Source organism: Cylas formicarius, unplaced genomic scaffold, assembly GCF_029955315.1.
Source record: "Cylas formicarius isolate icCylForm1 unplaced genomic scaffold, icCylForm1.1 PGA_scaffold_3__17_contigs__length_32017465, whole genome shotgun sequence".
NCBI classification, from domain to species: domain Eukaryota; kingdom Metazoa; phylum Arthropoda; class Insecta; order Coleoptera; family Brentidae; genus Cylas; species Cylas formicarius.
The window spans coordinates 8,916,118-8,936,715 of record NW_026844326.1 but is presented as its reverse complement, the minus strand read 5'-3'; the positions used below and the strand labels follow the sequence as shown (position 1 = coordinate 8,936,715).

General features: G+C 33.3%; 1 protein-coding gene across 2 annotated transcripts in view; it reads right to left on the bottom strand.

Annotated features, from left to right (window-relative positions):
• Window positions 1-2,420: 2,420 nt before the first annotated feature.
• LOC132699941 (sodium-independent sulfate anion transporter) overlaps window positions 2,421-20,598 on the bottom strand; it is a 28,534-nt gene continuing 10,356 nt past the window's right edge. Inside the window, exons 3-9 of one of the 2 annotated variants that reach the window (XM_060666938.1) lie at window positions 12,028-12,471; window positions 11,748-11,968; window positions 8,829-8,976; window positions 8,569-8,769; window positions 6,094-6,396; window positions 5,892-6,037; window positions 2,421-3,061 (exon numbers count right to left, since the gene is read on the bottom strand). In XM_060666938.1, the coding sequence (XP_060522921.1) occupies window positions 2,702-3,061; window positions 5,892-6,037; window positions 6,094-6,396; window positions 8,569-8,769; window positions 8,829-8,976; window positions 11,748-11,968; window positions 12,028-12,471 (1,823 nt within the window). In that variant the 3' untranslated portion in view covers window positions 2,421-2,701. The remainder of the gene's footprint in view (window positions 3,062-5,891; window positions 6,038-6,093; window positions 6,397-8,568; window positions 8,770-8,828; window positions 8,977-11,747; window positions 11,969-12,027; window positions 12,472-20,598) is intronic. The other variant, XM_060666939.1, reaches the window with a different exon arrangement.

Sequence of the window (20,598 nt, the reverse complement as noted above, 5' to 3'; positions counted from 1 at the left end):
AGCGCACAACTGACAGACAATATTGATGTTGTCCTGGAGAGTCATGCAATCCATGCCGGTTTTAATGCAGTGATATAGTTTTAGGTCATCGGCATAGGCAAGCTTGTCGTAGGTGATTAAATATATTGAATAAAACTGGTCCAAGGTTAGAACCTTGAGGCACACCAGAAGTTGGAACAAAAGGAACTGATCTAAGGCACTCAAACTCAACGAACTGTCGACGGTTCACCAGATAGGACCTCAACACTGAAATCAGCGAATCGGAGAAACCAAATTTTTGAGATGCTTTTTCAAATCAGTAGATGATGATCTATCTGGTCAAACGCTCTGACGAAGTCAGTGCATATAACGTCAACTTGACCTTGCTTTTTCAGCGAGTCACAGACATAAGAAGACGGGGAACGTAACGGGGGATACATGACCTTTTCGCACAAAAGCCATGTTGTTACGTAAATAGTTTATTTCTAATTTGAGCAAAAATAATTTTATGTAATATAATCTCCAATATTTTCGAAAAACTGTACAAGATCGAAATGGGTCGTTAGTTTTGAATTACGGAAGGATCACTGTTGTTGGTAATTTTCCAAGATTTTGGATAAACACCCATCACAAGTAGCAAGTTAAAAATGTCAGTCTATTACGATAAAACTTGGTATGCCATCAGGAATGCAGTTATTTTGTTTTTGAGTGCTTTGCTTGATGATAAGTCATCCTTGGTGGTAAGGTTAGGTATATTGACTAGATCGAAATTAAAGGACACTGGCTGTGATATGATGTAAACGCTACCAAAGTACTTTGCAAAAGCTGCGACAACTATACTAGGTCCATGGCATGGCTGATTCAGGACATGGTGGCTGGGATTCACGAATCTGCCAACTTACGCTAAATAAATGACCAGAAATTGGTATGACTATTAAATCAGCATGACGAACAAACTCAGTATAGGCAATGCGCGACTGGAAATTAATTGACTTGCGCAGTTGCTTGAAATTGCGGAAAGCTCTCTCTTTCTCAAATATATCGATCATTTCTTTGGTGAACCATGATGGAAATCGCATTCGTCTCGGTGTTTTAGTGGATGTGCAAATGGCAAAAATATTGTTTAGGGTGTCGTAAAAAAGTGTTAGAGCCCTGTCGACATCCGACCATTCCATAACACTTTTCCAGTCTGCATTTTTGCATCAGCTTATTACATATGAGGCTAGTTGGCCTTCATGAAGTTAAATTCGGTTTGAACGTTCCTATTGATTGGAAAATTAGAGAGGAGTGGAAAAGCGGCTCGGAAAGAAACTATTAACGAGGGATAGTGTGTTACATGGAAAAGAGCTGAATCGTGTATCCTCCAAGGTGGAGGACACTTTCAACAACTTATCTAGTTTCTATGTTCAATTTTTTTTTCAAAAAGGTTGTTATTAATTTATTAACAGAACATTTTGTTTAAAATTGTAATACTTAATATGATTGATGCTCAATCTTCTATTAGCATCCGCAGGATAGGTAATAGACCTAACGAAGGCCGAATGAGAGTGTGCAGAACTTTACATAATTTCGGTTTGTACCCGTACTATATCTTACCTGTACAAACTTTAAAACCTGCCGACTATGCTTAAAGACTTGAATTTAGTAGCTGGCTATTGAGAAATCAAAGGATTTCTCGGATAATGTTATTTAGTGATGAAGCCTCATTGACCCGAAACGGTATCAATAACACAAGGAATTCGCATTGTTGGGCATTTGGAAATCCACGACAAAATCAGGAATCCCATTTTTTGGAGATAGATTTTCGGTGAATGTTTGGTGTGGCGTTATTGATGACCGCATCGTTGCTCCGTTTACAATTGAAGAACGGAAATTCGTTATTTAGGTCTCATTGAAAATGATCTTCAAATACTACTGGATAGTGTTCCTCTTAATGGAAGGAAGACAACGATGGCGCACCTCCTCACATTGGTCGACAAGTAACAGAATTTCTTAATCAAAATTATACAAACCGGTGGATTCGAAGAGGTTCAACAATCCCTTGGCCAGCAAGGTCACCTGACCTGAATCCCTTAGATTACTTTTTTGAAAACAGAGAACAACTGGAGAGCAAAATAATGGATGCCGCAGGAACTACTCTTACTGGTCCTGAGACTTAGCAGAACCACCACTTCAATTCTAAGAAGAGCTAGACTATGTACACTGTAACTGGGTGGACATTTGGAACAAATAATGCAATAAAATAAAGCGGTTTCTTTTAAATGGTTTTTAAAATTTCAAATGCTTGTAGCTCAGGTAGGTAGTTCATTTGAAATTTCTCAATTGAAATCGCCCCAAAAACATACTCCCAAGCTATTGCGGTCATGTCGCGGGACAGCATGTATAAAAAAAAAATTAGTTAATAAGAATCATTGTCAAGAAAATTAGAAAAAGAAAAAAAGGCAAGGAAAATTAATAAAACCTGTTAACAAAATATTATATTAATTTTTTCTTAGATCAACATGTATTTTAATTATTTCACGTTTTTATATTTTGCAATTCGCGTCACTCGTCTAGCAACAAAACAATTTTCGGTTATTCGTCTGACAAAAACTGAAACAAATTAAACCTAGTAAGGACCAAATGATATAAAACATAAACCTCCGACCGTGAATATCACAGATAAAATGCTATACAACCCGATGGTCTCTACTAACGAACGTCACCACAACTCAAGTCCCCGCTACGAGTTCATCTCGATCTGTTTTTTGATGCAAGATCGATTTTTCAGCAGCTCGTCCACGTCCTCGTGGTTGTAAAACACGACGAAGTCCTTTGGTGATAAACCTTCGAATACCGAACTGACGGACGGTTTCAGATTGTAGAACAGAAGGGGCTGATCTCTGGCCGCGAAATCTTGCGTCAGAGTTTCTATGACGGTCGCGGCGGTGTAATCTGCGCCGTAGATATGCGAGCAATCTATCACCACCGGGATTCCCTGGCGGATCGAGTGTTTGGTGACCAAGTTCCTGACGTAGTCGGTCGACGGGAAAATCAGGCACCTGTCGGGCGTCAGCAGCAGGTATTCGGTACCTTCGCGCGACTGAAAATGCAAATGCTGGTTTTGCGCGGTTTCGACATTGTAAAAAGATGGTTTTAATTTGACGGAGATATAGTTTTAAAGCAAACTGTGTTATAAAATTGTTTATGATGTTATTTTCAATGTCCTACGCCCAGTTTTCGCTGAAAATTGGATGCATTATTTCATATATGTAAGGGCCATTCACATTTATTATTATTATTTACTTATTTATATTCCCCTGGTCATTTAACAGGCAGAAGCAGCTACCCAATTACAGAATTGTACAATATGAGCAATAAGTGAGCAATAAATTTCTTACCTGTACAACGAAAAAAAAAGGTTAACATTTAAATAAATTATAAAATTATATACGCTTGTTTCAAATAAATTAAAATAAATGAGGTATAATAAATAAATATATCTGCCTCAACAACGTTTTTAAAAACACAACTATTATAACTCCGAGCATATATTATTTATAAAGATTTATTATTTATAAATATCAATCTCGTTCCAACCTAATATGGACTAGCGTTGATGTAAAATAAATTATTTACAAACTTTGTAAACAAAAGCCACATCATAATAGTTTCTTCGAGTTTGAAGAGATTTCAAGTTATAAAAATTTAATTTTTCTTTGTACGAGCAAAAATTCCATTGTATCTGAAGTTTAAGTTGTTTAAAAAATTGTATGCTTTAGATTCTGACAACGTATATACTGAATATGGTTCCAAGCTTTCTCTTGGCTTTATCTTGGCCTTATCTTAATTATTCTCCAAATGAAGCTCACATTTCTCAAATATTTTTTGACAATAGTTTCGATATGACGTTCAAAGTTTAATTTGAGTCAAAAACAATTCCCAAGTCTTAATTGGTTAACTCATTTCAACTGTTTATTATCAAGCTCCAACTCTAAAATCCATTTTCCTTGTAAACAGAATACATAGACATTTATCAAGATTTAAGAATGATCGGTGTTTTCTCAGTATATCTATGAAACAAAAATATTAAAGAGTAAAAGGCCCCTCGGAAGTAATATTTACGAGGCCTTTTACCAATGACAACAACAAATTCCACAGCTTGTAAAAACCCCTTTCTAAACTGGATACAGCAAAATCAACTTTCATGTTAAATCGTTTTTTAATTTTCGGGTGTTTTGAAAATTGCCTATAACTTTTTTATTTATGGCAATTTTGGATTTTTGAATTTTAAAATTTTGAAATAACTAGCTCACTTTTGCACAAATTATGAAGCTTTAGTAAAATGGTGTAAGTAGGAGAAGGAGATATGCAAAGAGAAATGTTAACAATAACCAGAAAATTTATGTAAAAGCATGATTGATATAAAATTAAAAGTACGTACCTAAAACAATGCAGTCAGTTAAGTTGAAAAAATATTAATCTCACTTTTATACATTTTTAACAAAATCAAATAAAATCTATTAATCAAATATAACAAACAAATCGATCAAAAACAATTAAAAACAGTTTCATTAGGAGTGCAATACTTGCCATTGTTTTAAAAGTAAAGTAAAGTTAGATAGAATGAGTAATACCAAGTTTTTAAAATTACACTTTAGTCATGGGTTTGTATATTCACGAGTGGAGCGAGCGTTTAAGGCAAGAGTGTCCAAAGAAGTTTACAATGTGTTACTTTTTCTACGACCGCTACAAAACAAAATTACGAATTTTCTCCATAGACTATAGAAATAGTATTTTGACGTTTGCCAATTCTACCTGTTACGTCACGCTTAACTGTGAATGTATTGGTGTTGTTGAGCAAAAATATACAGAACAGCTAATGGTAGAAAAATTAAAATATGCAAGGCTAAATTTCTTCAAACGCTCGTTTATCAGACAATAATATACTATCAGTCAAGAAGAAACTTATCTTTTTCTATTAATAAATTTCATTTATTTTATAAGTTTTAATTTATATGTTGCAGGCTGTTAGGACTTTTGCCCTATTGTCTTGTGAATTAAATTCGACAAACATTAAGCGCTGAGCAGCTACTGCCGATTATTAATGTCATAAATATCTTACAATAATCTATGACAGGTGTCAATTAAAAAATGTTATGAATCTTGTGAGAGATATTCACCAATCTATAAGAGCTGTACATTAGCACAATAAACGGTTCGCACAATACTATGAACGGCATACGTTAATCTATAATAGCTGAGACTATTAGTTTTAAAATAGCTAGTTATCTTTGACTGAAAAGTATGTTGATCGTAAATTGATGTGACATGAGTTTGTTTAAGTATAAGCGGAGTAAGAGTTTGAGACACGAGTGTTTAAAGAAGTTATAAATGTGTTGCATACTTACATACGATCAACCATGGTATTGCAAATTTGTCAAATCCTACGATTACCTCAGACATCCCTATGAATCTATTCGTCTTATTTTGCGAAAATGTACCCAAAAACTAAAGGTCGTAGCAAAAATTAATATGCAACACCTCACTCATAAACTTCTTCAGTGATTCGTTCATTAAACATTCGCCAAATCAACTCGTGACTAAAATGACGTTTATGAAACTATAATATTTATTAGTCAAGAAACAATATTTTTTTAGTTAATAAAATTAGTTTATTCTTAAGCTTCTATCTCAAATTTAAAAAAAAATGAGATTTTTGTGAATTATGCTATTACTATTCAAAAGAGGAAAAGAGTATGGCTTGGGAGATCGTTGAATATATCAATTTCTGTAACTGAGAGAGGGTGAGATAAAAGACAAAAAATAATAATAATAATAATAATACTGAAGTATTAGTTAAGAAGTAGGTAATCAAGATATTTAACCTCCCTAGTTATTTTTTATGCCTATGGACTACTTATTGTACTTACGAGCAGTTTTTCGACGCTGATCTTGGGCCTGGCCGCGTGGTATAAAATATAAACCAGATTGATGCCAATTCCCACCAAGATTCCCAACTCCAGCGGCAATACCAAACACGCGACGAATGTAACGATGGCCAGAAAAAAGTCGCTCTCTAAAAGCAAACGCGACGATATTTCTCGACCGTTAAATTGCCGGACTCACGCTCACTTTTCGATCGCCACATCGGCTTGACGACCTTAACTTCTACCATGAAAATAACGGCCGCTATGATGACGGCGGCCAACGTTGCTTTCGGGATGAAATAGAAATACGGCGTGAAGAAGAGCAAAGCGACGATTACCAAGACTCCGGTGTAGAGACCGCCCAATGGCGTCCGGACGCCGCTAGCGTTGTTGACGGCGCTCCTGGACAACGATCCCGATCCCGGGAAACTTTGGACGAAAGAATTTACCACGTTCGACAGGCCGACGGCTAAAAGTTCTTGCGTCGCGTCGATCGGTTTACCATTCGCTGAAATAAAATCGATCCTGATTGTTTTATTTATTTATTTACCTTCTGCCAAAGGATCATCTGAATATTAAAAAAAGAACCATTGCCTTAAAATTCTCAATAATAAAAATGAAATTAAATTAAATACACCTTTTAATATCTTTTAGCTGACAAACTGTCATGACATTTCTTGATTATTATTTTAATTATTGCCTCCTCTTCCTTTTGATTTGGCTCATGTTAAGGCACAATATGACAATTATGGGAAATGAGATATAACATGAGCTTATTATAAATGCGGTACAAGCTTATTTTGACAGATGGTTGATTGATTGATTTCTATTAAAAAAAACATCCTTATTTTCCTTGGTCAACTCATAAAAAAAAAATTAAAGGTGTATGCTTTGAATTTGAAACAGTACTTATCTGTTATACCGGGAGACACAAGAAAGTGGGAACACTCTATAACTTTCAAACGGCTGGAGATAGCGATTTGCAATGGAATGTCCATTTTATTGACAATATGTAGTCAATAGTTGCACTTCCGGTTTCCGAGTCACCTGATCATGGGAAAAATTCTAAATGAAACTTTTATTTATTTGTCTAATGGCAAATAGCATTTAATGTACTGAACTCTTATTTTTTTAGGATAAAACTTTTCTTTACTTGTCTAATGGCAAATAGCATTTAATGCAATGAACTCTTATTTATTAGGATAACCTAGTTTTTTCAAATAGCACCCCAGTGGAAACAAAAAAAAAACCGGTACTTTTTAACATTTTAACATAAAAATTTTCAAAATCCATTAAAAAATAAGCTCGCAGGAAGAAAAAAAAACAGATAAATAAATACATTGCTATAAAAATAAAATATTACTTAGGTGGCTTTGTCGGCATGATTGAAAATTCTGACAGTTTGTACGTTTTTATCTGATTATCGATTTTGTCGTGTTATCGATTTGGATTATCATGGAAAACAATAATCAATTTACAAATGAAGAAAGAGTTGATATGTTTCTGGTATACGGGAAATGCAGAAAAAACTCTCGATATCCGGGACGTCGTAATTTTTAGAAAAAAAACTGAAAACGATTTCATATCTTTAAATTTTAGGCACATCCGCACAACAAAGGGGGAATTAATATGAATTATCTGTTATAAGTCAGTCTGCCTGGACATATTCCACTAATTTTGGTGGATAATTAATATTGAGCATGAAGGAGGCCTATTCATAATAGATTAATATTAAATTACAAAAAGTACCGATCTCACAGTAATAATTTTACTAAAACTATAATAGAAAGTATTGGTGCAAGTGAAATGCAAATCGAAGAATTTCAAAATGGTTGTTTTGGGAAAATTAAGGTTAAGAAAACTATGTTTCGCAATAAATCTTTAAGGAAAAATAAAGAATGTCTTCGATTCTCAATTAGACAATTTTAATAACAAAGTTTAAACAGATTTCTGGAATATCAACAGAATATTTAGGAGATTCAAGATGTAATCAGAAAATATTTTTAAGAATATTTTTCTATTTCATTTCCCATTTTCCCATTCTGGGAATATTCATTATACATAGACGAAGTCCGCATCATATGGGATTTTTTCTTATTTTTATTTATTAATTATTTTTTGTATTCTTCTCTAAATTCTCTGAATTGTAATAAATCAACTAATCTTTATTTGATTTTAGACTATTTCTATAGTTAAATTCGAATTTTTTCATTGAAATCGAGTATTTGAGATAAATTTAAAGAAATACACTTTAATTCAATTATTCAGTCGTCTATCAAAATAGTTTAATTCCTATTTCTTTTAATTAGCACCAAAAAGAAATGTAGGTTGTGAAAAAAATCAAGTTTGTTCGATTTTTTTGAAAATTGAAAAATTGAAAAAACTTTTCAATATTTTCAAACTAACCAAACTATTTTTAAAAAGGTAAAGTTTGTTAGGTCGACTTTGGTAAATCGATTTATTTACTATTTTCGATGCACAATAAATTCCCAGGATCAAAATTTGCAAAACTCATTAATAAAAAATACATATATAGAAAAAAATATTTTCAAATCATCCGAAGCGGAATTTTTCAAGCTTGTTGTTTGGTAACGAAACAATATTCATGGTATTAACCAACAATATTGCAAATACGATTGGAAAAAAATACATTAGGTGATGATAACAACGAAAAACTTACAAAAAGCTTTGCAGATGGCAATGTCTTCGAGCAAGCCGACCAGAGGGACCACAATGATGCCGCTTCCCAAATTCGATAGCATTTCCATAAACGAAACCGAGACTTCTGTGCCGTTTGAGGATTTGGTATATCCAAAGGGTGGAAGTTTTACAGAAGGCAATCCAGGAGGGACATCTCCGATCACTTTGAATGGAGGATCTCCTATAAAAGAAAGCGGAGTTAATTGGCTGAAGGAAACAAATCGTTGATGGATTAATTACCTTGGGAGCAAAAGAAGTATCCAAGTACCCCGCACACCACGACCAAAATAGCGTTTCTAGAGGTTCCGAATATCCATAACGATTTGTTTATGATTTTGTTGAGGGACGTGGGATCTTCTGACCTGCCGATGTTTATCTGAGCAACTAGCTGTAATGCGTAATATTAAAATTACGATAAAAAACATATTTTTCTTAGAACTTCAAACCCTGTATCTTGCAAACGGAAAGAAGGAAGAAATGATAATATATGATATACAGGGTGTTTCAAAACAAATTACAAAAATTTAAGAGGCTGATTCCTTGTTTAAGATAAAGAGTAATTTGTTAAATATATTTTCGGTCAAAAGGAGACCATTAGGTAGTTTCCGGCCTACCAACGTGGCGAAAAAATAATGTTTTATTTTTTATTTAAAAAAAGAACATTCCTTTTGCACTCCCGTACATAAAACGGATATATGCGATTTGTGCATTAGGGTAATTAATAATTTTAGATAATTAAGTAATTAATCAATGTCAAATGAAGTAATTATAAGAAAAGTCTTACGAAGTGAAAGCAGTTTTTGTTTATTTCGATATGCAGTGCTTTAGATGAAATTTTTTATTTGGAAACGATAAGATAATAAAATTAACAATATATTTTTTTTTATGTCATCGCATAAAATGGATATATGGGATTTGTGCATTAGGGTAATTAATCATTTTATATAATTAAGTAATTAAGCAATGTCAAATAAAGCAATTATAAGAAGTCCTACGAAATAAAAGCAGTTTTTTTATTTCGATATGCTGTGCTTTAGATGAAATTTTTTATTTGGAAACGAGAAGTATGATAATAAAATTAAAAATATATTTTTTTATGTCATCGCATAAAATGGATATATGCGATTTGTGCATTAGGGTAATTAGTCATTTTAGATAATTAAGTAATTAAGCAATGTCAAATAAAGCAATTATAAGAAAATTCTTACGAGTTAAAAACAGTTTTTTTTTTATTTCGACATGCAGTGCTTTACATGAAATTTTTAATTTGGTAACGAGAAGTATAATATTAAAATTCAAAATATATTTTTTTTATGTCATCGCGTAAGTTTTGCCTTAAATTTAGTTTAGACGAATGCCAAGGTGGTCTAATTCTATCTCATGCAAATATAAAAATATGCGCCAAACTTGTTTTTATAATAGTTATACTTTAAGATAAAAAATAACAAATATGTTTCTCCGCCATATTTGTATTTGGTTAGCTTTTGACCCAATGTTAATTAACAAACTTCCCCTTATTTTAAACCAGGAATCACCCGGTTAAGCTTTTCGTATTTCTTTTGCAACACCCCGTAGACCTAGACCTGTATATAATTTTAATTTAATTTAGAATAGAATAATTGTATTAAAAATGGTAGATACCTAGAAAACCTCCTCTATACCTTTTTAATAAGCTGAGCTATCGTTGCCATGTATATAACCTTAATATACAATTTAAGGAATTCCTTACTCCGCAAATGTATGTGGTTATAGTAATGTTAGTTGTTTATATAATTTAGTAACTAATAATAAAAACTGAAGCAACGTTCTAAAATTAACTTCTTTCGATAACTATTTGATCAAGAAATTAGAGAAATTTCTAGGTAAATGCTTGCAAAATTTGTTTTTATTGATGTTTTTTTATATGATTTTCTATTGAAATTACACTATTGAAAATTGTCTTACATATTCTTTCTCGTTCGTCAAATTAAATAGTGTTAAATATTGACTCATATTGTAACATTATCTTTAATTCAAATAACATTCTTTATTATTGTTATTATTATATTTCTACTGAAACATTTTCCTTCTCGCTCCAAACCACCATTTTTAATGCTCCAAAGATACAGATACCGTATATAGATATGGATATACAGCGAATAGCTAAAATATGGAACAAACTAATTTAAAAATCAGGTATTGGATTACAAGAAAAATGCTCGCCCACGTCAACAATAATAAATATACAGTAAACAATAGTAAATATACTTTCTATGAGTAAAAGAAAGAAAACGGAAATTTCATTTTAAAATGATCAGATAATTAACTAATATAAGTAATGTTCTTAAAGAAAGTGAAGTGAAACGAGAACTCAAGAAGTTCGTAATTTGTTTAACGCAGTGAAATAAAAGTGATTCCAAAAACTACAGATTAAGATTAAACTTTTTATTAGAAGTTGATGATAATTCCCATCATGATTCTTCTGAAGTAGCAAATAATTGCGTTAGCCAACGAACAACTCTGCACGCAATGTAAGGACTATCATACGTACAAGATGATCCCCGACCGCAGACTAAAGTTTTATTAAACTATAATTGCAATTGCGCAACATAAATCCATTTTTTCATATTCAGATACCGTTTAGTGATAAATAAATAAATGAAATGAAGGTATTGTAATCCCTGATGGATAAGAGTAAATTATAAGCACCATCCACAAAAAAATTTCAATAACAAAATTATTGCAACTTATTTCTTACCTAGAAATCTTACAGGAGCACGATACCTATTTAAAATTTATTCAAAATAACGTAATTCCTACTCTCGTAGTGTCTTTCCCAAATCCAAGTCAACCTGTTATATTAGATAGACAAATTTGATTTCAACGGGATGGTGCTCCGCGTCATTTTAACTAGATACGAAATAAATAAAATTAATGATTTTTTGCGTTTCCTGCAGGATTTGAAGAAGGATTTTATGAAAATAAATGTACTTGCTATCGACATCAACTTTTTGACCAGCACTGTATATTTTATATTTACTGCAACAAACGCGTCAGAAAAAATTATAAATGGACGTGAAATAAAATACGGTTTTTAAATGAATTTGTCCCATATCTTTGCCGTTCACTGCATAATCAATATATGGAATATGGAATTGTTAATATAACATGGTTTCTTACCCTTAAGAGTAGTAGCACCACTATGCAAATAACCCCAAGGACCGTATCCCACATCTTAATATTATGGATATCCTTGAATATACTCCTCCAGGTGTCGACGAAAGTGTTTCCGGCCGCGCTTATCCCTAAGAGATCTTTTACCTGGGAGGTGACTATAATAAGGGCCGCCGCTGACGTAAAACCTGATGATACAGGTCCGGAGACGAAATCGATAAGGAAACCTAATCACCAAGCGAAACCGCTTATCTACCACGTCGATAATTCCCCCATCCATACTTACCGAGACCGAAAAATCCCATTAACAACTGAACCACACCGGTCAAAAAGCAAAGCAGAATCGCGTGTTCGACTCCTTTGCCGTTGAGGGCTTGAAACGTTAGTAGCGACGCCACTGCGGTGGGCCCGACCGGGACATCCTTGCAGCTTCCCAAAAATATGTACACGATACAACCGAGAAAGGAACCATAGAGACCATATTCAGCGGGCAGGCCCGCTATGTTGGCGTAGGCCAGAGCCTGGGGTATAACGGTCAGGCCGACGGTAATGCCGGCCAGAAGATCGCCGATGGCGCAGTCTCCGTCGTAGGCCGGTAACCATTTTAGGATTGGGAAACGTTTGTAGAGGGTCTTTTTCGTCCAAATTCCGCCGAATCTTTTCTTCGCTAGCGTTAGCACTGCTTTTAGCTTCGACGAGTACGTGATGTGATGGGCAGAGTCATCGATTACTGAAATCAACAAAAATGATCTAACGATGGCAGACTAATCAGTCTTTAATTTAAAAAACAAAGACAGCTAAAACCTACGCATTTTTTTTTTTAATTCAAACGTTATATATCAAATTTTGAAATAATATATCATCAGGTTGAAATTAGAGAAAAGTGTATTTCATTATACAATACAATAAGTTTGGACATAACTTAACCTGATTCACATCTTGTTGTTCAGTCTCTTCATTAACGATCTAGTAGATGTCTATAATATAAATTTTCTATTATATGCTGTAGATTTTAAATTTTATAGCAGCATAAAACGCATTAATGATTTTTAAATTTTCATACAAAAAGTACCATTACGATCTTCGGATCAAAACAAAAATACATTGTATATAATTAATTACACTTTGGGCGGTATCCCCCTAAATAGACCTTCCACTTTCACTGACTTTACAGTGACATTCGACAAAGGACTCGCTTATCTATGGATAATAACATTTAACTTTATTACATGTATACATTTAACAGCTTACCAGATATACGGTTTTATTATTGGTCGCTATAGTCGTGACTGTATCTATATCGCAATTGTTTCGTGAGACTAAAATTAAAATATGCCTCCTTGTTCCCTTTTGATCAACTATAGTCATACCAAATTCAGTACTTTTCAAGTGGCTCAATTATACTTACAAATTTCTGAATAACTTAATTGGCTGTATAGCTTTACTTCGTAAAATACAAGTTAACATAAACACCTTCAGAACAGTCATTATGCGTAACTCTTCATTATATGCTGTGCCAATACCAAGGAATAAATATCTATTTATTTTACTGTAAACTATACTATGTTTCTTAATGCGGGAGAGTAATAAGATATGAGCTTCAGTTAAGTTCTAAAGAAGGCAACAGGATGATTAACGACACGTTAGTAAGTTCGATTTATTAACAACAGACGCGTGAAGGGTCGCAAAATCGATCTCAAAACAGAAAAAGTTGAGGTATTGCTAGGAAAGTTTGGTAGCAGTATAGGGAGAGACACTTCTGGACGTTTTGCTAGAGAAAAACTTGTTGTTAATCAACAATTATTATTACAAAATGCCCAATAGAAGATGGACATGGCGAGATCGGCTTCATCAGCAGCAACAAAATAGCAAAAGACACGATGTAACCATATGAAACCGTGTTTCGGTTAGAAGTGATCACCGAATGGTTAGAGCTAGTGATTGGAAACTAGCCTAGGAAAAAAACGACTAAAATTAAAGTAAAAACTATATGACAGAACCGCATAAACCTGGGAGAATTTGAGAATACAATAACAGACATCCTTAAGGAAATATTTGCACATATAAATACTGAAAAAGTAAATCAACATATCTGTCTAATTCTGTCCAAAACAGAAGAAAGAAAATAAACTCTCTGAATATACAATTAATGATCAAAAATTTACAAGAAGAAATTTTCATCACAACGGAATCACGACAACTGACCAACATATAAAAAAGAATCAGACAAGACATAAGAAAGTATAATACAGACCAAATCAAGAATACCACAGAGGAGAACAAAAGTTTGAGACCCCTAAGAAGAAAGCAAACTACCAGCAAAAATGAAATTTTCAAACTGAAGGACAAAGATGGAGAGGTAACAACCAATAGAGAAAAACTTCTTCCGATCGTTGATCGTTATACCAAACTATAACAGGGCAGCCAAAAATTGAAAGAAGAACGCAAGGAAAGGCACTGGCGGCCTGAATTAAAGATTGGAGGAACTACCTGAGATCACTGTGGAAGAAACTGAAATGTCCATTAATGAAAAGCAACAAAGCGCCGGGAGAACACCAGATAATGATCGAAACAATAAAACTTGGAGGAAGAGTCCTATTAAATAAAATTACGGAAATTTTAAATAACTGCCTTTTTAATAGTTCTGGACCAGCAAGTTGGAAGGATATATTAATGGTGCTAATATTGAAAAAGGGATATTCATCATATATAGAAAACTACAGACAAATAACAAAAATGGCAAAAACAGAGCAAAAACAACTGAAATGGTTTGCATGAATATAGACGCATCAAACTGTTTGAAGAATAGGACTGGGCTGGACAGCGTAGTATAGGAGGTTGCAGGAGCAAAGTAAGAGCTACAGTGTGTATTACATGTGCAGCAATCTAAATAAAAATGTATAATCCAAACCCGGAGTAACCCAAAGAAAAATGGAAAGGGCAATGTTGGGTGTCAGGCTGTAATATCTTATATGAAATAGAGGAATTCACATAATCGGTCGAAATACCACACCTAGGTGGAAATGTTGCGAGACTCAGAGACGATAGATGGACCATGAAACTCGTGCTCATCCAAGAAGCAGAACAAGGCCTCCCTCCAACGGGTTGGAGCGATGACATCAAAGGACCCGACTGCTCAAGATCGAGCAAAATGGACGCGTTTGGGGAAGCCCTACGTTCAGCAGTGAATTCAACAGAGTGAATGATGATAACGACGCATGAGGAATCTAGAAGACTTGTAAATTATATTATAAAAGTCTGTAGAAGTTTGAAAAAAAATAAGGCATAGATAGGTCAACTACCTGTTCGTCTACCTGCCACTCTCAGGGCTCTTGACAAACATCATAGGTACAATACTACGGCTATGGAATAAGACTAAGTATTACACTTCAATAATGATTTATAACTCCTTCGCATTAACAAACAAGGCATAGTTTAAATTTGCGAAAAGTGAAGTGTCTTCTATGATATAGAAAATTTTTCCAATTTGAGTTTCCAGTTTCCATCGTATAAACATATACATTATTTTCCGTATTTATCATATCGACGTTTCTATAAGGTTTCATCTCCTGGTTAAGAAAATAAATAGACAGACAAGCATTTCCTTATCTATTTTTCCAATTTGGAATATATTAATAACCTACATTTCTACGGTTTTCATGCATTTGTCGGCATTGGTAAACATTCTTTCTTATTTAATTGCCATTATAAAAGGAGGTGACCTAAGCATCAACCTTTAAATAGTTCCGTATAAAGATTTTTAATGTCACATAGAACATTATCTTCGACCGCAAACTACGACCACCCAAAGAAAAATGTATATTTTTAATGTGAGGTTAATTAGTCCAGGAAAAATTTTTCATACATATTTGGCAATAACCGTTTAAAAACTGAGGCTAAAACTATTGTAGAGCCGGTGATTTTGTTTTAGTAGGTCTCTAAAAACAGATGGATGTTTATAATTTATTATTATAGTTAAATTATCGTTGTTACAGAATGTTATATTCAAGAAAATAAGTTCCTTATATAAGAAACCGACATTAATTCCCACAAGCATATGAACATTTTTATTTTCGTTATTATTATCTAGAAAAAGGGTAATCCTCAATATTATTATTTTAAAAAGATATGTTTTAAAGAAAACATTTAAAAAATCACTTTCGAAATGCCAATGGGACATATGTAACTTGTTTTTTTTATAGACTATGTAGCAAGATAATTTTTATAATTTTGTTATCACTTAATATGAAAAAATTTAATATATCACCCATCGTGAATTTTACAGGGTGTTCATGCAACTAAATTTTGGAAACCATTTTAAAATGGCGTCATCACACCTATAAGAATGTCAGATGCAGAGCTCAAATCTTATTATCTATACAGAAAACTCCAAATACAAGACAATACAATATGAAACAAAGATTAACGATTTACTGTTAGATCTATTTAAAAAGGAAGAAATTAACGAAAATCACTCACCGATAACAAAAAACATTCAGAGTTATCCATTTAAATATGTTGCAATTTTCATTTGATGATAAGAGCAAAGAGACAAAATGACAGAAAACCATCTCAAATAGTTTGAGACGTAGAGCCCACTATGCAGTGTGCAGAACCCTTATGTTATCCTCCGATGGGAACGAACTGACAGTAAATGATTGTTACGATTATATCAATATTGTTGTGTTGTAAGAATAGATGTGTTTTTTGATCATTTGTGAGTTTTTTTTGAACTGGCCTTCAAAGAACTAGGCATTCGAGCATATACGAGAAGATGGTAAAGGAGACTATTTGCTTTTGGTCTTAAACTTTCAAAATGTTAATTGTATCACTCGAACAATGTTGTAGGGGGCAAAGCTTCTTGCTATCTGTGCGGATATGGTAAGTTCCGTAAGTTCTAGAATACATTTAAAGACAATTTTTATCTACTTATACATCTGTGATATATTTTATTGTAACGGGAATAAATTACAATCAGTGTCCAGGCGAAAGACAAAATATTAATTCCAAGCTTTGACGCAACCCGGCAACACCGCACTAGGACAAGGATGAAAAAGACAGGTCCCGACGGGATTCACGCGTGGAACGGATGTGGGTCGAGACGCTCCGCGAATGCCTCCTAATTTCAATTAATTTTGATATGCAATACAAATGTTTGTTTGTTTCTTTCTGTTTGGCTTGCAGAGTACCGTATATTTATTAAAGTAATGAAAAACAAAGTTAAGTGGTTATTACTCCGCTGAACCTATCGGGAATCCAAAAGATTCCTAAGTGGTCCTTCGAACTCTGAAAACAGCGTTAGCCCGACCAATCAGCAATAGATTTGATCGTCAACAATTTTTTTATTAAATGCTTTTCTAGACGGAGAGTTGATGAAGAGTCCATGAAGAAGAGAGCGAAGCTAGCCAATTTATGACATAAGGGAGCATTTGAGCCAAACTGAATATTATTGTTGAGTTTTGGCTCTAGGTTATCCACAGAAACCTCACTCAAAAAAGACGACAGTCTGATGAATGGAAAATATCCAAAAATCAGTTTTCAACAGCTAACCTTGCGTTAAATCCAGTTGAACCGTTACAAATCTTGTTAAGCCATGATGAAAGTTGACATTGACAAAGAGAGCTATTGTTTTGGGTCCATTGAGGAAAATTTATATTTAGTCTGCTAGAAGTATTCAAAAGTCAAAATCGTTTTGTTCGAAATATTCCTCAAAAGCTCGAAAAAGAAGTTGGTTGGGTCCTTGTTTCATTAATTATTCAAAATACCGTCTCTGATGAAAGAATTTCAATAACTTCCTGAAGTTTTTCCTCCACCATCAACTAAGAACCTTTTTTTGAATTTGTAAACACCAGATCATTCTGCAATATTAAACTTTTAAAGTCACACACTGAGAATTCAGTATAGCGTAGCTCGTGTCGGGCAACAATCAGATGCGGTCTTAAACAAATTTTGCCGCTCGGGTTCAAATTTTATCTCAATATTTTTTCCTTTTTCTAATTTTGATGATCAGTGAAATTTTTATTCTTGGGCGAGATCGGAAACTGTTATCAGAATTTACGCTTACAATAATGTCATCATTTAATTTCTTTTTGGATTTTTCTATAACATGTTGACTCCAATTTTCTTCAGTAACATGTTGAAATCATTCATCCATTAACAAAAGAACATGTTCTGTATTGAAATCGGAGTTGTTCATTGCCACATATTGCTTCACTTGATTCATATCATATCTCACAGTGATACCTTGAAAATGTAAAACATTATAACTTCAAGCAGTTCTGATTTCAAGTAGTAGTGGTCAAAGAAAATCAATTTGTTTCCTATTATGCCAGAAGACGCCCCATGGTGGCAATCGCGTAACTCATGGCACCATTGGTAGCCTAGTAGCAGCTGTTTTCAAAGTTTATTGAAATACGTTAAGCCTTCTAGAGGTAAAGCAAACAGCGTTAAACAAAAAAAACAATTTGTTTCGTCATTGAAAAAATAGTGCAAGCTATAGTTGATCTTAGAAGTTTTTGTAAAAACGTAGATTTAAGATTCAGGATATAATTACGTTCCGTGGTGGATATTTGAGAAACTGAAAATAATTTCAAGCATTTTCTTTTGGCTAATAAACTATTTTTTGTAAAGTTTCCAACAAACCAATCTTGCCTTTCGGCTTTCTTCCATAAGGTCACTAGATAATTAAATTTACGAAAATGATAGAAAGCGTTATCCATAACAACATCTTTTGTTTGTTTTGTTCAATAAATTGGGAATTAGCGACTTGTCGCTTTTGAAGATTTTTCAACAGTTTGATTTGAATTCATTAATTTAGTTTTTATTAGGCTTTTGGATACCCACAAAGTGACAAAAAATATGACGTTTTGTCCCCCGTCTGTAAAATACGTAATTACGCACCGATCTAGCGTGCGGGAAGCGTCGTTTCCCACGAATCTGAGCCACTTCGGACATTTCCGGGATTTTACCGCACGGGTTTGGGAACAATCGGATGTTTTGTGACATTGTAACCAAAAACTGACGGTCGTAGAAAAAGTATAGTATGCAACACGTTCGGTGAACTTTTTAACTCATTCGTTTATTAAAAACTCGCTCCGCTCGTGTCAAATAAACTCGTGAGTCAAATGAAGTTTATCGCACTTGTTGTATAATATACTATTCCTTCATTTCAGTCGTTCCAAAAATGGATTCTTTTCAGGGTTAAAGATTGTGGCACATTGAAACGTATATCTGAAAATCCTAAAGTCCAAAAATATAATTTTTAGACTCTCTTCCGAATTCTGTGTTTTGTGTGATTTTAAATTCTTAATTTTTAAGTTTAATTGAGTTTTTAAAAATTGGCTAAAAGTGGTCAGCCTGAAATTATGAAAAGATCTGTTGCGACCACTTGCAACCCTGCGAAGTAATAATATACTACGTACACAGTGTGGATCCGCTTCTATTTAGTAAATAGACATTAATTTCCTAAATACAAATTGTCATGAAATTAAATAATAAAAGAATTAGAAGTACATTCTCTACTTTTGAGGGCCAACTTCCCTCCGTTATAAATGTTTATGTGATTATGGATTTTACCCTACACTATACAGGGTGAACCAAATTACTTGTCTCTTGTGTGGTATACTCCAAAATCAAATTTTGTATTATAAGCCCATAATGGGGTGGATTTTTAAAAAGAAGTGACAGTGACAGGTGCAAAATAGATTTATAATATTAGACATCAAAAAAATAAAAAAGATTAGAGTTAGTTAAAAATCTAATCATCTAATACCATTGGTACAGTCAATTGACTTGGGTATTTTGATAATAAATTGCGAGACATTTTCCATACCGCATATCGCTTTTCTTAAAGAGAAATGAAAACCTATTTTTATCTATGAAGGCTCAAAATATTGACTATGATGGTTTCAAAGCCCTATCAAATCGTATACTTTTATACTAAAATTTAAAATTTGAGTGCACTGAAGAAGATAGTACAGATATTACAAAACTTCAAGGCTGTTTTGGAAAAACTTGGTGGAATGAAAAAAGATTTTTGTTAAAGAATCGCAATTGGCTTTATTCAAAATTTGTCGCTGTTCTGTCCGGCTTCTTTCTTGATGTTAAAAATAGTTTGAAACGCCACTCACGACTGCACTTAAACTTAATTTTTCAGCATTCACTAAACATTAAATGATATGAAGAATCACAATTTTAGAACTCGCGTGAAGCATTTGCTTTTTTTTTTTCAATTCCATGTTAATGTTAAGAAATCGAACATAAAATAAAAGAAAAATTTCATATTTGGTCGTATTAGAAGCCATTCTCAAAGACTAATCCAATATACCTTCCCTTAAACACTGATACTATTCAAGCTTTATTCTTTATTTTATCAATAAATCGAAAACATGTTATTCTAATCTTTGTATGAGTAATATATTTAATGTGTTTATTTAAAACGATAAATCGTCTATCTGCATGACACACAGGTATCTTCTGGGCTGAATCGACTGCTGTGTCGCTTTCTCCCATTTGAAATACATTGCTTAGACTGTATTCTCAGTGTGACGGACTATAGAAACTTTACGTTCATAAGAGAATATATTTCAGTTTAAAACTGGGATTACTTTAACTCTGATACTGTTTTCATTAGCAGATTGGAGATTGTTTTCACACCGATGGCTGTAGAGCTTAATTAATAGGAATTGGAAAATTACATTTTAATTTTTCGTCTTCGAAAAACAACATTTTATGTTATGTCCTGGAGACTTCAAAGTTTTAACGGTGCTAAGTCGTCACCCTTATTCTGATAGCCATTTCTGATTTATTAAAACGATAAAGAAATAATCTCACGTAAAAAAGTTGCTAAATTGCTAAT